Below are 18,766 nucleotides of genomic sequence, written 5' to 3' on the forward strand. Positions count from 1 at the left end.
TGGGATGAACTTAAAGCTGGGATGAACTCACACTACTTCCCTCTCATTTGAGCTAAAGTACATAATGGAGTAGTTTACGCACCCAACTTATTTTCACAGCACTGCTAGATAGAAATTTGGTTCAAGGACACTATTTCATATATGTTTGTTTTGTTTTAGCCTGCCTTACAAAATTGGTTTAATAAAATGTACATGAACTCTACTTCATTCCTGTACACACACACACATGGGATAAACACATGCACATGCCCGTATAAAGAGACATTTATAAAAATACTTCAATATTATTTTAACATTTAAGCAGTTTCTTAACTTTTGACCATATTTAATTATTGCTCCTAAAATGGAAATTGCATAGTTAAAGGTGCTGTTTGATTGCAGGGTGGAGATGGAAGAAGGGCTGAACTGCTGGTCTTTCTGAGCCATAATAATAGTTGCTTCTGTTACTGATTTTGCTGGCCTGAATAGTGTTACAGTGATCAAAATTAATTTTTTCTCTTTTGAATCCATGTGCTGTCTACCTACCATCACACCCTGTACTAGCTGGGGGTGATGGACAGTGTGCTCATTTGGGGGACACCAGATTGGAGAAGGCTGCACCAGTAAGCTTAGGGAAAAAACAGTATCTCTAAGCACTTTCGTCTCATTTTACATCCTGAGTTTTCTATAATTCAAACCACATTAATCCTGGCTTCGAATGAACCTCTAAGAGCTAGAAAATAGAGCTAGTAAGAGTGTTAGCCCTACACTCTGACAGAGCAAAGCCCTCTGTATACATTTCCAACTTTAAATCAGGCTTCAAAGTTAAGTAAACTTTAGATCTGTTGTACTAAGGAGGGATGTGAACTTGAGTCAAGGGCTTTGGTGAATGTTCTACAGACAAGTGTCCAAGTCATAGCCTTCTAGATGAGATAGACTGCGACTCCCACCTTTCTTGGCCATTAGCTCTGGTAGCTGTGGATGATGGGAGACACCCTATTATGCCAAGCATCCCCTTAACTATGCTGGGAAAGTTTGGTGTACAGTCTGGTCCCAGTAAGGTAATTAACTTTACGAATGTCACATGTTACAGGCCACTCCTAAAAATTATATGAAAGAGGATTTGCTGTACTTTTGCTTTTAGCTGACCAAATGGTATGCAATGAATATTTACCATTGGAAATGATAATTTGCGCAAATGAATAAAATGGTTCCTGTATGGAGAACTTTGAAATTAAACCTTGAACAGGATCCATCAAGCTCATTGTACAAACATGTTTATTATTTCAAACATATAAAATCCAAGAGGTTGGCTATAAATTAGTTTCTATTCCAAGTTAGTCTAGTAAGTTTACTTTCTCTTTGTATGGATTCTAGTGTATTTTTTAGCGAACATTTCATGCTTTTTCAGCTGAGATTCAATATTTTCTTCAGAGACAATGGACCTTTCTCCTTTACTAAGTTATAATACTATCCACCCATGTTTGAGCTGACAGAGAACTATCAGCATTAAATTTGCTGTCCCCATTTACAGTCCCCATCCTGTCTCAGTTATTAATCACTGCCAGTAACTTAATTTTCCTTCAGTAGATAATGTCAGAATAAGGTGGAAAAGATTACTTTAACATCAATACAGTTAAAGATGACTTCAACTTACCTCATTCATGGGTTTGGGATGAGAAGAAGGCAGCATCATGTGGACATGGTAGAAAAATGTTCCTGGGGCAGAAATGAAAAGAAGGAAATCGTATGATACGTGGAGCTTTGAATGGGGAGAATGAACAGCAAAAGTGGAGTGGGAATGGATTTACTTCCAATAATAAACGGGAATCAGAATGGTGAATAACTAGAAAGAAGCAGGTAGTTAAAATGTATTTCTGGAGAGGGTATTGCTAGGAGATCAAAATAAAAAATGTAGTTTGCTCTTTGTTTTATATTAATGCAGTTTGTTTATTTCTATAAACAAAGTCAAAACATAAAAACATAAAAAATAGGCAAATGTCATGATTTCCAATTATATACAAACATAACTAGCTCTAGCTTTTCCTCTCATGCTGAAGGATAGTATATCAGACCAGTCATATAACAAATTTAGCATTCAGCATTCTCAAATTCCTTACTTTGTTCCAGAATGAATTTACCTGCTGGCTGATAGTGTTTTTGCTGGAACTGAACTTGCTAAGTTCCTTATTTCTTCTTTATTCTAGACTACACATTTTGTAATTTAAATATATTTAAGTGCTTTAATTGTTAATAAATTTTGTATACTACATACACACACATTCACACAGACAGACATGCATGTATGCACATATTCATACTAGATATTTCCTACAATTCTAGCTCATTTGCTAGAAAACTAGAAAGGGGAAATAGATTTATTTCTCATTAAGTAGTGTAGTTGAATATTCATCACTTATTTTACTAATTGTGTGCATGCACATATCTATCTCAGGGAGCAACCCACAGTCTTTGGGCCATATGCAGCCCTTAAACCTGTTTTTTGTGGCTGTGGGATTCCTCAAGATCACACTGCTGAATGTCAGTGACAAGCTGTCAGGTTTACAGTTTTGTACTAAATTTCAGCAGGAAATAACAGCTTCAGTGAGCATCTGTTAAATTTAGTGCCTCTATTAATGTTTTTTAAAACACGGGAAAGGTCTGAAATCTGGCCTTTGCCCTTTACAAACATTGCTGCATTATCACCATGCAACTCCAACTGTTGGTGAAATAGCTGATAATCTACTTGTTGTTTTAATGAAGTTGAAACTATAAGGAAAGGGTCTGGAATGTCTCTATTATTGAACTGCTTTTCTGTATTTATTATTATATGCTGTTCTGATTGAGAGCAAAGACGGAATGATTGATCATAGGTTAGGACTACTGAAAATGGGGAACCTACACTTTTCACTCAAATTAATCTATCTGTCTGGTTCTTTTTAGATCCTCACCTTCTTCGAACTATGACTCCTGAGAATATGTGTCAAGTTACTCCCCCTTCACGGTTAGAGCATCCCCCACCCCCTCCACCTCCTCCACCCCCACCCCCTCCCCCACCCCACCTCCAGGGGCTGCCACCACCACCTCCTCATTCACACCAGCAGCAGCACAGCCATCACTATCCCAGCATGCAGCGGGACATGTACACGAAGTCTGAGCCTCTGATGCCACAGTTCACTATAGGACAGGGCATGTCACCCGGCGATCTCCATCATGCTCAGCAGTCACAGATGCTTCATCATCTACTTCAACAGCATGGAGCAGAGTAAGTTCTTCGGGAACAAGAATGGAAAGATAGCAGAGGAATGCATTTATGGCTGGAAGCTTTTTGCCTCTTTAAGTTTGTTTCATTTCCTAAAATAATGGACAGCCTTAAGAAATAATGAAGCCCCTCTTCCCAAACTAGCAGGGCAGGCTACTCTGTTTAAACAGGGAGCAAACCCCACACTTTCTGGCACTGATGATGTTACCTAGTTGGGTAATGAAACATCTGCAAACAAACAACCAAGCTCAGAGAGCAGCAAGAACTCCATAGTTCAACCCTGAACTACATATACTCTCTTCTGTTGGAACCTATTTTTATTTTTACCTCCATTCACTCTGCTGACAACTATTTGCCTAGCTTTTATTTTCATCAAGATTGCTCTGCATTTTTTGCCTCTTTTATTCTTAAGCATCCCTTGCTCTCTCTGACTACATTCCATCTTATTCACATTCTACAATATCTTTCTCTCATCCTCATTTTTGCATCCTCATCCTTTAGCTTAAGTTTTCTTATCTACAGTCTCTTTCACTTCATTATTCCACCAACCATCACTTTTCATTAGTGTAACTCTATGTAATTATCTTCATTCTAATCCAAATAGCTTCCAACTTTTATTTCTTTTTTCTACTTCCCGTTCCTTATTTTGGGAGATTAATCTGTGTTTTAATACTTTTTCATATGACTTATACATGTTCTTTCTGTAGACATTCTATCTTCATTCTTGTTTTCTTCACAATTTTTTATTTTTCTCCATGGTCGTCTTTTCCACAGGATACATTTTTGGCACTACTAAATAAAGAACTGGCCCACAAAACTGCAATCAAGTCCAGTTTTATCCCAAGCATGGTTACACTATTTTATGCAAACCAAGATCTCTAAACTAGAAACCTCTTGAAAGCGAGCATGCTGTTGCCTGCATCCCACCAACTAGGAGCTACACCCAGTATATTGGCGCATAGCATACTGAATGACATTCATTCTTTGCTTTATTATATGACTGTGTCAGACTGTTATTACGAAGCACATAGGTCAGGGTGTGACTTATTTCTGGCCCTGCCTATCAATTGAAGGCTAGTACTCTAGTTTAGACTTTCCTACTGAAACGTAACTTTATTTATGTCTGGGGTGTACAAGAATGGTGTGTATGTATATGTATGTCCATGGGCTAAATTTGAATAAATATTCCCTTCATATGCCTGTTGTAATTTATGACTGATTTCCACAGCCTTCCAGTGCACCCTGCCAAGAAGAGGAAACACTCAGAGTCACCCTCAAACACTCTCAATGCCCAGATGTTCAATGGAATGATAAAACAGGAGCCAGGTACAGGATCTGTGCCTCTCAACTCTGACAGAGTCCAAACACCTCCCTGGCATCAGCAGGGGGCGCTCTCCCCAGGTATGTACTGTAATTCTTTGTATTCCTTTCTAGTATTACCAGCACCCTGATACTATTTATGCTCCAAAGAGGTAGAGTTCTATTGAGTGGGACATGGAGAACAAGGGATAGAGTTTAGGTTGAAGCTCACTGAATGGCAGTGCATTTTCAGGAGAGCATCTTTGTCTGACCACATTGAGTGAGAGTGGGAAGTGAGAAAGGTCCCATCAGTTGTAAAAAATTAAAAAAAGGAAGAAAACTGTTTGAGTATTCCTTGATTATACTAGGCAAAGAAAATAAAAAATTATGGGGTTTGTTGCATAGTGAGTGAAGAATAGAAAAGTGGGATAAAAATAAATAGTTTGCATCAGGTTTGTAGGCATATGTCAGTTCAAAAATTTTCTACTGCTGTAGGACTGATTCAGGACAATGACAGCTTGAATAGCTCCTCCTACTTGGATCCCAACTACCAGTCTATAAAATGGCAGCCACATCAGCAGAACAAGTGGTCAACTCTGTATGACGCTAACTACAAAGAGCTGTGAGTAATTACAACCATATGACTGTAGACTCCTCTGTCTAACGGTTTCAGCAGGTTTCCTTTTTGTCCACTCAAGAATGGACATTTCATACCTCACAATTTAATAGGGACCCTGTGAAGTTCAATTTTATTGTTTTTCATTTTCCTATCTTTAAATTAGTTATGTCTCATTTCAACATCAGCTTGTGAATTAGTTTTTTTTAAAATTTGCCAAAAATTTCTAACATGTTTTTAGATAGATTTCTTTGTAATATGTGCATTTTTGTACACCCTTTCAATTATGTATTTTTGCAGTTATTTCCCTGTTAAAAATGCATTGTAGGTATTTGTATATGCATATAATATTTTAGTATCTCTTCCTATGTACTCATATATTGAATCATGAGTTTGAGCATCAACTTTATTTATTTATTTATCAAATTTGTCACTGCCCATCTCCTTCCACCAGAGGGACTCTAGGTGGTTTACAACAATAATCAATAAAACAATAAATAAACAATAAAATTACAATATCTAAAAATACAGTTACAGGTAAACAATAATTATAGATAAAAATAGAGTCCAAATGGCAGATGATAAATCAGTCCATGTATGCGACGAGCATTCTAGGGTACTAGCCATCCCCAAACATGATGACTCCCCTCCCCGCCCCAAGCCAGGTGGCAGAGCCAGGTCTTCAAATTCCTCCAGAAGGCCAGGAGCAATGGGGCTAACCTCACCTCCAGGGATAGCGTGTTCCACAGGGCGGGAGCTACTGCAGAGTAGGCCCGCCGCCTGGACCCCGCCAGATGGAATTCTTTTACTGACGGAGTTCGCAGCATACCCTCTCTGCATGATCAGGTGGGACAGGTTGACGTAACAGGGAAGAGGCAGTTCCTCAGGCAGCCTGGCCCCATGCCATGTAGGGCTTTAAAGGTGATAACCAACACCTTGAATTGGACCTGGAAGCAAACTGGTATCCAGTGCAGCTCACGTAGCAAAGGTGTTACATGTGCCCTTCTAGGGGCACCAAAGACCACCCGCATGGCTGCATTCTGGACCAGCTGTAGCTTCCGGATACTCTTCAAGGGTAGCGCCATGTAGAGCACATTGCAATAGTCTATATGGGAGATGACCAGGGCATGAGTGACTGTTCGAAGGGCCTCTCAGTCCAGGAAAGAGTGTAACCGGCGCACAATACGAAGTTGCGCAAAGGCCCTCCTGGCCACGACTGCCACCTGCTCTTTGAGCAGGAGTCGTGAGTCCAAGAGGACCCCCAAGTTACACACTGGGTCTGTCTGGGGCAGTGCACCCCATCTGGAGCCAAAGATGACAAAGTCTCAGATACAGAAGAGCCATCAACCCACAGCCACTCCATCTTACCAGGGTTCAGCCGAAGCCTGTTGTTCCCCATCCAGACCCCCACAGCCCCCGGGCACCTGGAGAGGGTAGTCATGGCATCACTTACTTCACCCGGGATGGAGATATACAATTGAGTATATCTTAATTTGACATTCCGTCTTTGTGAACAAATACAAATAAATAATGTCAATAAATTACGTGTCCACTATCATTGGGGAGCCTGCAGTCTAAATCTTGGAGCACTGGGTGGAAGTCTTTAAAAAGAGGAGAGGTAAGAGCAACAAGGGGTGAACTGTAACTACTTTTGTTGTTACTTATGCTCATCAACCTAGCTCATCCAAAGTAAATTTTAGATTGCATTTCTAATGTGCTTTTTTAAAAAGGGTTTCAAGAAAGAGGAACGTATTCATTCTTCTGTGGCCCACAGTCAGCAACTTTTCTATCAGTTTAGAAAGAGCAAAAAGTTACCATGAAAAATCAATTGGTCAAAAAAATCCAATACAGAACTAATAAGGTTAAAGAGTGGAAACACTGAAGAGAGAAAACATTTAGGAAATGGCAATGGGAACTGGCTTCTGCAAGGAATGGCGCAAGATAAAGGTGGTGAGATGTGGAAGTGTCACAGGTGAAAAGCCAAAAGGGGAGAAAAAAAGGAAGAGGGGAATTTAGATCTAGTGTGCAATGTAAGCCACCTTGAGGTCTGGGTGTAAAAATATTGAAATAGCTGTTGAAAGGTGAGGAAAAGGGACAATAAGGGTGCTATGCTTATCCAAAGGAACAGAAAGGAATTAGGTGCATAATTTACAGGGCAATAGGAGAGCCAATGACTGAGAGCAATTTAGGTGACTTGGATGGACAGGAGAAAGGTAAAGGAGCCACATAAGGTGAGAACAAGGGGCTGAGGAAAACCAGCTTTCAGGGCAGAGTTTACAGCTTACAGGGAGAGAAAGACAAATGTTCCAGGGAAAAAATGCTGCACGTCCTCCCCACATTCCAGAAAGGTGATAGAGAACTGGCAGCCAGCCAGATGGATTCTGGGAATGACCTTTTAAAAAAAACCTTCTCCTTGATTTCTAGACAGCTTGTATCTCCTGTTTGTCTCCATCTGATGAGAAGGGAACCCTGGCTTTCTGTGATACCAAATAAAATGAGATTATTATCTGCCTTCATGAGAGCAATCTGGAGAGAAAGGGTTGATGAGTTACATGAAAGCCAGCTGTGGCATCAGAGGGAGGCTGCCCTTGAAGGGCTTAGGATACCCAAACAAAGCACCTCTCCAGGACTGCCTTCCCAAGGTCTTGCAGAAGGCAATTTATCAGAGTTCCTTCAAGGTATAGAATGGGAGTAGAGTAAGATATTGATGTATTGCATTGGCCAAAGGGCATATTAATGCAAAAGATTTTACTAACCCTTCCTCTGTATAATTAAAAAGCAATTCTACCAGAACAGATACTTTAAAAAAAATGTATGTGATGATAAAAATGAATTAAAATTCAGTGCCTAATACTTTAAAATTAAAATACTATATAAAAGTGGTACATTTTAAATAATCTAAATAATCTATTCTTGGGATCCTTTTTTTCCTTAATGTTTTAGCATATCATACTTCAATGTTGAGCCTTCTCGGCTCCAAATAATCAGGTATTGAAAGTTCTAGGGTGTCTGGCTGTTTCTTTAATGCCGCAGAAATGGGGGATATCTTTGGGGTCACTGCAGGTAGCAGTTAGCCTGCCTCTGACATTGACAGGCAGTATTTTCTTCTAATTTAGGATATGACATCTGATACAGTAGTGCTACAGGGTGGAGAAAAGAGGGAAGGTAACATCATGAGGGCATAATGCAGTTTCATTTCTACTCTTAAGTTAGAAGTGAATTTTGCCAGGCTGCTAAGAACAGCCCAACCACTGTGGCAGTGAGGTGTTTTTTTTCCCCCAGCAAAAGAAAGGAAAAAAAAGTCCATCCATTTTGTCTTTCAGAAAAAGCCCACCTTTTACCAAAAATATCAGAGAATTTGCTTGCCCATCCCTTAAAATATGCCAGAATTTTCCTTTTTCATGAATAGTTCCATGAATGTGAAGTTACAGGTGGGGTTGGGGTAGAGATATTTATTGCAGCCTTATAAGGATTTTCTCTTTGTGCCTCCCCCACATTTACATGATACCTGCACAAATTTCTTTGAGGAAAAGCAAGCTGATTAGCAATCTAAATCCACTGCTAATATATTATTCTGACAAGAAAATTACTTCTGAGACCAGTTTTTCTTCATATCTGATTATTTTTTTCTGTTCACCTGATAACACCTTCTTACGAAGATGATATACTACCTTTGGAGTTTAAAAAGTAACAGTACATCCAGTAACAACATACCAAAGAAAATATAACTATTTTGTAGCAGGCAGGTGAAAAACTTATCCATAAATTGAAACAATTGGTATTTCATTAGCATATCAAATCATTTAAGAGAATTTAGTGCTTCAGTCTAGTTTAAAGATTAGTTTAAAGTTTAGTTAGTATTTCAAAGATATACTAGGAGATGGTTTGAGTATTTCAAATTTATTAAAAGAGGGGTCATAGAATATATGGTTTCCATGCCAAAGATCCCAGATGTCATCCCTATTCCCAATTGTAATGATCTACAGCTTCAGAAATGGGAAAAAACTTTGCCTAAGAAGAGCAACTCATTGGATGCCTTTGACTCCTTCAGGCTGTAGTGTAGTCACAGAACCTCATTCTCACTTCTTACTGAAAACTGGAAGTGTTTGCTTTATCACTAATGAGGTCATTCAGAACCATTCACCTTAAATATAAAGAACCATATGAATATATATGCCCTGTCTGCTAAGGTCTTCATATATTTCTTTTGGGCATTGTGGAACTATCTAGCTGGTCACCCTGTAGCGATGTTGAGGGTCCACAAGATAGAAGTCTGGAGGTCCCAAACCTCCTCTCCTAGAAGCTGTCTGGGTCTTCACATCCTGGTCCTGTCTCCTGCTTTGGGGTAATGACTTGGTAATTCTTGTGGCCTCTATCTATCTTCCAGGGGGCATTTCATCTGTCATCTCATAGCCTTGGGGGAAAGGCGCTCATACCTTGTGCTGCCTGTCACTTAAAAAGTCAAAAATGAAACAACAACAACAACAAACAAACAAATCTGAATAATTACAATAGCACTACTTCCTGGCTATGTAGCATAGAAGCTTGGTAACTAAAGGATTCAGCCGTTTCTTCCCCCTTTTTGGATATAAATCAATCTCCCAGGGAATAAACAAAATCAAAACCTTATTTTTTTTTTAAAAAAAATCCCCTTTTGATTTTAAGTATTAAAATGTAGACATTCAGTGTGGAAGGAGATCATTACAAAGCTGCTCAGATTGTGGTAATAAAGTAGCTTGCACCGTAGTTCCAGCCACAAGATGGTGGTGGTCTCTTTCAAATGGAAAGCCCTCAGCCCAACATCTCTGAAGAGATTGGAGAGAGTACAAAATACTACAGATCACAAAAAGATTCTGAAGAAAAGATTGTGTTTTCATGAACATAGCCTGACCTTGAAGGCTGGGAGTAAACACCCAATTCCACAACTTGTACAGAGAGTGATAAAGAAATTGAGACTTGGCACAACACAGAAATCAAAAACTAAGCACAAATTCCTGGCTATCCCTATTTACCTCTTTCTATAGAAATAGAAGGCTTTGTGAAAGAGGTGATCCTCTGATTCAATGGCCTGGATTACTTCAGCTTTTTGGACCTTCCCAGGATTAAGCAGAGGCTGCTACAGATTATGATCAAAGGAATACTGTTACAGTGATGTTGCTTGCTTGGAAGGGCCATAAGTAGTCAGGGGAAGTGTGGGAACACTTCGATTTTTGCCCAGCCGCTCTGGATTTGAGAGAGATTTGCTCGACAGTCAGTCTTGAGATTTCCAGATCCACTTAGCAGCACTTCCTGATTTACAGCCTGAAAGCTGCATTGCCCGTATTGTTACAGATGAGGAGGAAAATGAAACCATCCAGTTTGATTGGCAGAATACATATACATATACAGCAGTGGGTTCCTTGCAATAAACTTAGAAGCAGAAGCATTAGCTCTTTTCTTCCTGATGGTTGCTCTTGAATGTTTAATGACAGCATTGGACTTTCTTATGCTTGATTTTAGAAAGTAAAGTGTGAAAGAACTTTTTAAGTGCTTCACAGGATGCTAAGCTTAAAAAACAAAACAAAAAAAATAAAAGACTGCCAGGGTTTGTGTTTCTCTCTTTAATCTCTGAAGCTTACTTTTACCTTAATGGCAAAAGGTAAAGTGTATTTGCTAAGTAATATGCTGTTGGTAAGTGCAACCCTGCTGTTAAGTGAATCCTGTGGCCACAGATTCTGAACTACTACCATATAGCATTAGGAAGTAGAAATGGGATACTGTGCAGAATAAAGCATTAGTTTTTATAAGAATGTGCATTTAAGCCAATAACAAATGGCAAGAGACATTTGTCTAGCCCTTTATGCAAACAATAGATAGAAAATTGAAGTACTTTTATTTTGTTTTTGTCCCCTGACTGGTAAACAATGAGGGTAGAAAGGTGGATTTTCTTAGGTAGCAGTACAAGAAGTAATTTATAGATGTATTTAGAAATTGTTTTGTTAGCTACAGAGAAACTGTGCCAATTTATAAGGAAAATTGCCACAGAAGACATTCTGGTTAGGAAGGTAGGCAAGAATTATATTCTCTCTCTGGAACGTTCTTGTATTTTCACAAAATAGCAGTGGGAAGCTCCTGAGATACAACAAAGTCATTTAAAGTCCTTTTAATTTCTCTCATTTGGATCAATTCTAGTGGTGATGGTGCCTTTATAGATGAGACACTTTTTAATCACACTTTATTATAAATCAATACAAGAGCATGTGAAGATTGATAACCCATGGTGCTTTGATCAAATGACAGTTTACTTTATTGGACAGGGGAAAGACAAAAATGTCAATGAGATGTGCTCCTCAAAACTAGACTTAGGGATCTGTTGAACTAACCAAAATACAACAGAAACATTCCTGCTCTGAGATAAATAGTGTAAGATATTTATCTCAGATAAGTAATTTACTGTTACTTTTGAGAAAAAGTAACTGTAAATTACTTATTACAGTTACTTTTGAGAAAAATTACCAGAATTTCTTTGTTGGCAAAAATAGGTTTCTTGACATCAGCTCATGATTTTACAGAGCTGATACTAATACTGAGGAAAATGTTAATACTGAAAGAGGACATTTATATTCATAATATCAGAACTAGATAATACTTTGTATTGGATTGAGCATTTTGTTATGATACAATAAGCAATTGTAATAGGTGGAAAACATGACACTAACTCTTTTTTTTCTTCTATTTTCGCTCCCAAGCCTTTAATCTCACCCAATGTCTATTCTAAAATGTCATGGAGATGCCAGTCTTTTGCATTGCATTTAGTTCATCTAGTGAGTAATGAATGATAGGTAGTAAGGGAAAAGCTAAAAATGATATGTACCTCAGAGGAAGAAAAGGCCATCCAAAATAATGTAGCCGCAGCTTAATGTTTAATGTTGGTGTTTTGTTTGACCCTTAGGATAGGTTAGTGAGGAGTTATGTGAAATCAGACATGAAGCATTGGTTGCACTGGAATAGGAACAGACTTCTAATGGCTAGCAACATGGCAAAGTAAATATACACAGACTTGCTATATTTGAAATTTTACCATGGATGCTTTAAATTGTCTTATTGTATTCTATGAAAGTTGCCAAGACTCTTTTTGATTGCAGCAGGATAGAAATGTGTTTAATAAGTAAATAAATAACATTTACTATTCTAATGTATATCCATTTGTCTGTAATACATCATCTCTGGAATTGTTACCCACTAGACTTTGCAACGTTCTACTTAGCACAGTATGTGGTATAATGTTGTTTTGTGTTTCTCACTGCCAATAACCAATGTGGTAAAGAATACATCACCCACTGAATTCAGCTAGACATTAGGCAAGTGGGGAAGAAACCTAGAGTAGAGGTGAATAACATCCATTCCTTAGCCGAATACTAGCATCCTGGCTATTTTCAATCAGTGGTCAACTTACTTGAGAAGTGGAACTGTATGGGTGGAAGCAGCTCAGAGAACTGCACAAAGTGATTGTGCAGCGGATGACTAAAAGAAATATCTTGGTTAACTTTCAGCATATCCATTTCCCAGGAATGTTTCATGGACAGATTCCAGGTGTAGGTGGAGTGAGTTTGGCAGCAGAGTAATGCAGGGGCTTCATTTTGATAGTCAGTAGTTTGACCAATCTATTCCTCAATAAAAAAAACAGACTGTACTTCTATAATCAATAATACATTCTGTTGGAAAATCCCATCCCCTATTTATTGTATATTGGATTCCTATCCTAATTTTCTACCCTAGAAGAGTGCTAATTATTATTTTAGTGTTTATTATATGTACACCCTCCTTTTCTTTAGAAGCAGTGACTTACGTGAGGATCTCACTTTGTTTTATCCTCACAACAGCTAGTTTCTGGGGTAGGTTGGGCATAGAATGAATGGCTTGCCCAGAGTTACCCACTCATGGTTCAGTGAGGTGGACTTGAACCTCCCCATTCTTACAAACACTGCAGCATCCTGAAACTTCAGGTTACATTTGAAGAGAATGTATTTGTAGAAATTACAATGCTACCTGGACATTTTCTTTACCAGAGATTCAGGGGAGTAATGCTGAATCTCTGACTCTCCTAATTTCTTCAATCTCTGAATCTTCCTAATATCTTCAAAAGGCAGAAACATTGCTCATATTTGGGGGGATCACTAGTCTGCTGTCTTACTGTGGCTGATGCCTGTGCTTTGATATGGTCAGTTGACTAATCAATAAAGTATACTGTTCTACTAGTCTGTGGTCCTTATTTCTTGCTCAGTTTTGATGCTCCTCTACTTCTCTCACTTTTTCATCTTTCCTGCATTGCTCAGACTCATTTTTTGTTTATTCTTGAATTGCTCTGCATTATGTCCCAATCTGTGTTTAAACAGCTCATACATGTTTTGTAAAAAGAAACAGAGCTTCTTGAGGATAATAAATAAAAGTTCAGGCAGACCATCAGCTAGTTCATTTAGTACTCTAGGATGAAATTATTTTGATCCTGGAGATTTAAACTTCAAACAAATATTACTGGACCATGTTTTTGTCCGTCTCATATGTCAGTCCTGCCCATTCATTTTGATTTTTAACATCTGCTTTTTTAAAGTGTAAGGTACATACATATTTCACTACCCTCAGACTTAATTTCTCTTAAAACCAGAACTCCAACATTATATGGTCATTTCCCCCAAAAAATCTTGCTTCTTCCCTATTTGTTAGTATTATATTGGGAATAGCTGGCTCTCTATGCACACCTTCTGATAGAAAAAAATCAAGTCAGGCATTAAGTAAATTTTGTCTCCCCAAAGATGTTGAGGTAAGTAAAGTCCTCATCACTACTATTCCGTGCTTCTTTGAAAAACCTACTGTTTGCTTTTGGAAAACATCATCTGCATCTTCTCCTTGATTGGGCAGGCAATAGTAAAACCCAACAAGAGTACTGTTTTTACTTGTTCTTCCACCTCTTGTAGCCCAGATGCTTTCTACAGTACCACCAAGTTCATTCACTTGCATTTTTGAGCATATGATACTTTTAGCGTACAATATACCTACTTCTCCTTTTTACTGCCTCTGCTGTTCAACAAATTGTATGCTTCAGTTTCAGTATTTCAGTAATGGAATTCATTGCAGCAGACATTGTTAAATCATATTTGTCTTCCTATATTAAGAGTTCAAACTCCTCTTGTTTATTTCCCATACTCTTATATGCTGTTGTATAGAAATGTAGGCTATGACTGAAAGTTAAATCAAAGCATCTTGAAAACAATGTAGTAATTACCAGAAGTCAGAATGGTTTTGTTAAAGTTAGTCTGGCAGGACTTGTTCTTACCTCATTTTTTCTTAAATCTGGTAATTTCTGTAATAGATTGGAAATGTTGTAGGCATAATATATCTTAATTTCAGCAAACCATTTATACTCCATGACATTTTTAGCAAGTTAGTTATGGGCTGGATGACCAATGGCTTGCTGGATAAAAAGAAAGTGTGCTCATCCATAGTTCCTCATGAAATTGAAGACTTGGTTCTGCCACCTCGCTTGGGGTGGGAAGGGAAGTAATAACACTTGGAGATGGTTAGCGCCTTAAATGGCCCCTTTAGATACGCTTGAATGATATTCCAACTGCTACCATTGTCTGGATTTTATATTGTATTTATGTTTATATAATATTTGTATTTATATTTATTAGAGTATTTTAATGTTTTTATCTTTGTTGTAAACCACCTAGAGTCCCCCTCTTTGGGGGGAGATGGGCGGTGGCTAAATTTAATAAATAAATAAATAAACCTAGAGGATGGTATTGAATGGGATGGCAGGAAGGATTAGAAATTTTGGAACAGGGTCAGAAAAGGGTGACAAAGATGGTCATGGGACTAGAAAGTGAGTTCTGTAAAGAGAGATTGAAGGAATTGGGTATGATTATCCTTGAGAAAAGACAATTGAGGCAGGACATGATAATACTCTTCAAATAATGAAAGATATCACAAAGAAAAAATTGAGTTGTGTATGTAGAACATGGGCAAATGGATTCAAGTTACAGGAGGGCAGTTTCTGATTGTTAAAAAAGGCTTACAACAACAAGGGCAGCTTGACAGTGGAACCAAATACACAGAAAAGTGGTAGGGGGTTCCCTTTCACTAGATATGTTCAAATAGAGGCTGAACAGCCATCAGCTGGCCAGCAAGACTCAGTGGCCTAAGTGGTCTCTTCTGATTCTATAGTTCCTTATTTGAAAGATTGCAGTCCTTGATTCATGTGAAGGAAGTTGAATAGTTTTTATAGCATCAGTGTAGTGGTTCAAAAATTGCATAGCTTAATAATAGACATCACCATTCTCTGTATCCAGTTAACTTTGTGTGCTGTCGTGAAAGTCCCATGGTTAGAAAATATACTGCTAGGTTTCACTGTTTTATGGGCTGGTGTCCATTAAATATTACTTACATATTTAGAGTCTTTAACTGTCTAGTCCTCACAAATATACTGAATCTTCTAATGGTTTATTACAACATGGTGACTAGAATATGGCAGCTTTTCAGAGAGACAATCATTTTGACATAGATTCTGATACCTCCTACGGCTTTCCTTCCCTGATAGTTTACAATCTGAAGTAAAGCAGATACTGTAGTAATATGTTCCATCTATAATTAGGCTACATAGATATGCACACACACACACACACACACACACACACACACACATTCATTTCTTTAGACTGGAGAAAAAATGGTATTTACAATAGACCCCGCTTGTCCAGGCTTGTTAGTCATTATTTTCTCCTGGCTGCACAGGCACTGCAAGATATGCTCTGGCAATCTGGAGAGGCAAATATTGCAGCTGTGGAAGTATCACTGGTGTTTCCCTGTTCTTGGTTCAATTCTGCAGCGGTGACATCCAGAAGTAGCGACCTAATTTTTATGATTTATGCCCATTGTATCTTAGTAAATATTACCAGAATCTGTATATGATTCCAGTGCTTTATACATGGACATAATATTAAATTTCTCTTGGCTTGAGTAAATTTCATTTAGAAGTTCTTAGAATCATTTAACTGTTGATTCTTTGTAGTTGGAGGAATGCTATTCTTTGGAAGTTTTCTTGTGTTTTTGTTAGGAAATCTCACTAGTAGCCTGTTAGCTGAAAGATGGAAATAGTCATTTCAGTATTGTGCCAGTTTGTTCCTTTGTCCCTCATACTCTCAAATTTAACTGATGTCACCCTGAATCTTATTCATTTACATCTTAGCACTGGACACTAATCAAGTGATCATCAAAACCTTTGGTATGTATGTATGTATGTATATATGTATTGTTTAACTTGTATACCACCCAACTCCCAACGACTCTGGGTGGCTTATAATCAAACAAAGAAATTACGATAAAACCAACAAAATATAAAAGATGGCAAGTGCAACAGACTGGATGGAATGAAGAAAGGGGTCTCCCTCTGCATTGCCAAAGGCCTGGGTGAAGAGACAGGTTGGCTCTTCTAAACAATAGCAGAGTGGGAGCTATCTGGATCTCATTCCAGAGGGCAGGTGCTGCTACAGAGAAGGTATGCTTCTGGGTCCCAATAAATGACATTGTTTAATCAAAGGAACCCAGAGTGCACCAACCCTGCAAGATTGAATCAGCCAGGCAGATGTTATGGGAGACAAGCAGTCCTTCAAGTAACCAGGCCCTATGCCATATTATGTTGTTATGTGTTGTGTGTTATGTTAATGACTCCTTTATAAAAGGCACATCATCATGGTCCCTGCTTGTCGGGGTCCCTGCTTTCATACAGTTGCTAGCATGAAGAGTTTTCCTCTGCAGACATCTACGCTTGACATGTGAATGTGTGTCCTGTGAAGGCTGATGTCATTTGCGTGGTGGCAAAGGAAAAGACTTACCAAGCCTGATTTGGTGTGGAATATGCCTCTTGTGAATGACTGAATAGGGCTGTTTCAGTAACTATTTATCTGTGCTGGAATTGCCCTGATGACACATTGAATTTTCTTTGTCCTGTTTACAGCCTTTCTTGGGTGGATATGGATGTGGGTTGAGAGTAGATTACAAGGTAGGAGGTTACTATAAGGGAGTCCAAAAATGTGTATAACTATAGGGGTTTGGACCTAAAAAACAGTTTGTATTCTTCTGGGTGGGAGCTTTCCTCTCTCTCCTGGAAGACCAAACGAGTCCTTCCTTCCTTGTTTTAGAGGGGCATTGAGTAGTAATCAGCTTGAATGAACCGTGTAAAGAACTTACTTGAACGGGGACTCCTGCTTGCTTTGATTCTCTCTTCTCCTGTAGCTGCTTCTTTCTCTCAAGTTTTATTGATGAACTTAGTATTTTTACAGAAGTCATAGTTGGGGCTGAAGATTTTGTGCAGTGGTTTAAGATTAAGGAGGAAAAGGTCCATGTCTGATTTTAGGTGATAGAGGGGGAAAATTTGGTTGTCCAATACTGTAGAATGCCAAGATCTGTAGGAAGGAAGGAAGGAATAGCAAAATGAATCACCAGAAATGTGAAGAAGGGGGAGAGGGGGAGAGAAATTCCTCTCATACTTTCTGGCTAAGGTAGCTCGTTCGGTGGCCACCATCTGCTTTTTGTTCAGGGCACATCTCTGGCAGCTCGAGGTCCCTCTGTTACTAAGAGGAAGACGGACATGGCTCTTTACAGACTCTGCCAGGTTACCACCCCACGGGTGCTGACAGCACACAGAGTTTATCCAGTTGCCATCGGCATGACTGAGGAGGATCCTCAACATGTTCAGGGCCAGACTTCAGGAAATGAAGGCAAAACACGGAGCTGCTGTTATGCCCCCACACAGAACCCTGCTCTGGTTCTAGGAACCCTGCCTTGCCTTCTGTCCTACCCACCGCTCTGACTCAGCACCCACTCCCTGTCGCTGTTTTCCATTTTCCTTCTTGTTTTCTTTCCTGATGAAGTCCTTGGTTTAAACCTTCCTTTCTGCATCTTTCAGAGGCTTTCTCACATGTTCACCTCCAGCAGGATATTTAGGCATGCATAAAGGGTCCAGGGCTGATCACACTGGCTCTCATGCATGCCCACTCCCTCAGTCTTTGATCTCACAGTGAATCGAAGGCGTTAAGGAGGTGTAGATTAAACTTCCCCAGCTGCTGTGACCTTGCTTCTCCACTTTAAAAAAATATTCTTAACTGGTGCTTTTTATCTTGAATATTTAAAGGTTAAATGTATTAATAATGGAGGAAAAGGGTTGAAAGTTGTGAGAAAAAACTGGAGGTAGCTCTAATTTAATTGTGTCTGTTTTTGTCTGGAACTGGCATTACCATTTGCCTTAATACAACTTTCCTTGAGGTGGTACCCCCACATCTCTCAGGACCATAACTCCCAAAATTCACAATCTTCATTGCACTCTCAATTTCTCTGGAGGGTGCTGTGAGATTCTCGATCTTATGATCTAAGTCCAGTAACTCACAACGTAAGCCATGAGGGATATGTGTAGTTATTTATTAGATCTGTATCTTACTCCATTAAAGCCACAAATGGGTTCTACTTCCTCCCACCTCACTCTTTAAGCCTCCTGCCTTCTCTTTCTGTCCCTTCCCTTCCTCTCAGCATCCTTGATGGTTTTTCTCTGCGCTGACAGTTCATTTGTTAATGGCTTC

General features: G+C 38.9%; 1 protein-coding gene across 1 annotated transcript in view; it reads left to right on the top strand.

Moving 5' to 3' along the window:
• The window catches only part of MYRF (myelin regulatory factor), a 121,389-nt gene that overhangs the window by 66,322 nt on the left and 36,301 nt on the right, over positions 1–18,766 (top strand). Inside the window, exons 5-7 of the mRNA XM_063289202.1 lie at positions 2,923–3,244; positions 4,470–4,642; positions 5,036–5,162. Of these exons, the coding sequence (XP_063145272.1) occupies positions 2,923–3,244; positions 4,470–4,642; positions 5,036–5,162 (622 nt within the window). The remainder of the gene's footprint in view (positions 1–2,922; positions 3,245–4,469; positions 4,643–5,035; positions 5,163–18,766) is intronic.

The sequence above is a fragment of the Candoia aspera genome, chromosome 1, assembly GCF_035149785.1.
Source record: "Candoia aspera isolate rCanAsp1 chromosome 1, rCanAsp1.hap2, whole genome shotgun sequence".
NCBI lineage: Eukaryota > Metazoa > Chordata > Lepidosauria > Squamata > Boidae > Candoia > Candoia aspera.